Here is a 2,129-nt window from a genome sequence, read left to right as displayed (position 1 = left end):
ATGAGCTTTGTAAAAATCGACGCGTTTCAAAAAGGCGGGGCATAGAGGAGAAACAATAATGTAGAGTATGTGGAAAATAATGTGTTTTTTTGTTTTACTTTAAACCGCATAAACACATTTCATTACACCAAATACTCAAAATAATGTTATTTTTAGCAACATCATATGACCCCTTTAAAGAAAGTAGGGTTGCACTGACTAGTCGATAAATTCTGCCACTTGTCGCAACAGTAAAAATAAATCCCAAGAGTGCTTTATGCTCACAAAACAGGTTATGAGGTTTTTCAAACCACCCTAAAGGTAATCAAGTATCGCCCAGAGGGCTGACAGAAACCACAATGGAGTGGGACATTCATAGCAAGCAGCATGAATCTTGCAGTGGACTGTCAATACAGCATTGAACTTGTCATAAATAGAACACTGATGCGTATTAGGAGTCATTTACATTAAGGTAAACATTTCCGTCAAATACTAATAATGAGTAGTTGTGCAAGGTGTAGTTGGATATACATGATGAATGGATGAGGAATGAGGAAATGGGTGAAAGTAGCAGGAAGCACTATGCCATTAGTTTGACGGTGTGGACGTATCCTGAAAGGGAGGGGCGCACAGTGAAGTATAGCATATGCACTCTCCTGCACTCCTGCTGCCTGCTGGAGCATTTAGTCACTGGGGCCAGATGTCAAAGCGGTCCCTGGTGGGTGTGTAGTGCTGAGCAGATGCGTAGATCCTTCTCCTCACTGTCCTGCTCCCTCCTCCACCAGCCAAACAGCTGCATCTGTCCTCCACATAACTCCAGCCACAGGCTGCTGGAATGTAACGTTACCGGAGTGTGTGTTTTTGTGTGTGTGCCCCTTACAGACTCCAACAGATGTTTCTTATTTCTGTGCTCACCATTTTTGTATTTTCCTTAGGACATTAGTAGGGGATTGATATGTTTTACCAATCTAGAATGTCATAATTGAATCTCTCTTTCATTCTAGTTTCAAGCTCTGACCTGATTGGAGGTTTTGCTGATTTCTCTTCTCCTGCAGCTGCAGTCAGTCTTCCATCATCAGCTGGTATGTTTATGTAAGCTCTTAACAAACCATCAGTTAAAAAATACAACCTGAAACTCTTGATTATTTTTACTTCGACATACTACAACATATACTTCTGTTCAAAAATTTGGGATCAGTAAAATTTTTTTAATATAAATGTTTACTTTTATTTAGCAAAGACACATTAAAATGTATCAAAAGTTCCAGTAAAGACTTTTACATTGTTACAGAAGATTTATATTTTAAATAAATGTTGTTCTTTTGAACTTTTTTATATTCATCAAAGAAACCTGAAAAAAACAATACATCATGGTTTCCACAAAATTATTAAGCAGCACTACTGTTTTCAACATTCATAATAAGAAATGTATCTTGAGCACCAAATCAGCACATTAAAATGAAGACTGGAGACACTAATGACTGACTTGCTGCTGAAAATTCAACTTTGCAGGAATAAATTACAGGAATAAGTTAGATTTTAAAATATATTAGATATCTATTATATAAATAATAGAAAAGTTATTTAAAATTTGAAATAAGTAAACTTCGTTTGTATAAAAATAATAAAATTTCACAATGTGTATTTTTGATCAAATGAATGCAGCATTGGTGAGAAAAACAGACTTCCCTACCCTAAACTTTTGAACAATAGTGTGTTTTCAAAAGTGACTAGTACGTGTGTTTTCTGAATGACTCATCAGTTAATTGGTTTTAAGAAAACCCTGTATAAATGAGACCTGTTTAAATGAGACATGTTCAGAAACAGCTGAATGTAGTGCAACTGAATTGAACCGAGCATTGGGGTCTCATGACACACTTTTAAACTTAAAGGGGTGATATGATGTTGCTAAAAAGAACATTATTTTGTGTATTTGGTGTAATGAAATGTGTTTATGCAGTTTAAGGTTCAAAAAACACATTATTTTCCACATACTGTACATTATTGTTTCTCCGCTATGCCCCACCTTTCTGAAACGCATCGATTTTTACAAAGCTCATCGGTCTGAAAAGCGAGGTGTGCTCTGATTGGCCAGATATCCAGTGCGTTGTGATTGGCCGAATACCTCAAGCGTGTGACGGAAATGTTAC

General features: G+C 36.4%; 1 protein-coding gene across 1 annotated transcript in view; it reads left to right on the top strand.

Moving 5' to 3' along the window:
- LOC107673881 (clathrin interactor 1-like) overlaps window positions 1-2,129 on the top strand; it is a 26,408-nt gene that overhangs the window by 14,509 nt on the left and 9,770 nt on the right. Inside the window, exon 9 of the mRNA XM_016467694.1 lies at window positions 984-1,061. Within this exon, the coding sequence (XP_016323180.1) occupies window positions 984-1,061 (78 nt within the window). The remainder of the gene's footprint in view (window positions 1-983; window positions 1,062-2,129) is intronic.

This window comes from Sinocyclocheilus anshuiensis, unplaced genomic scaffold (genome assembly GCF_001515605.1).
Source record: "Sinocyclocheilus anshuiensis isolate Anshui unplaced genomic scaffold, SAMN03320099.WGS_v1.1 scaffold1351, whole genome shotgun sequence".
Lineage (NCBI taxonomy): Eukaryota > Metazoa > Chordata > Actinopteri > Cypriniformes > Cyprinidae > Sinocyclocheilus > Sinocyclocheilus anshuiensis.
This window is presented reverse-complemented; position numbering and strand designations above follow the sequence as displayed.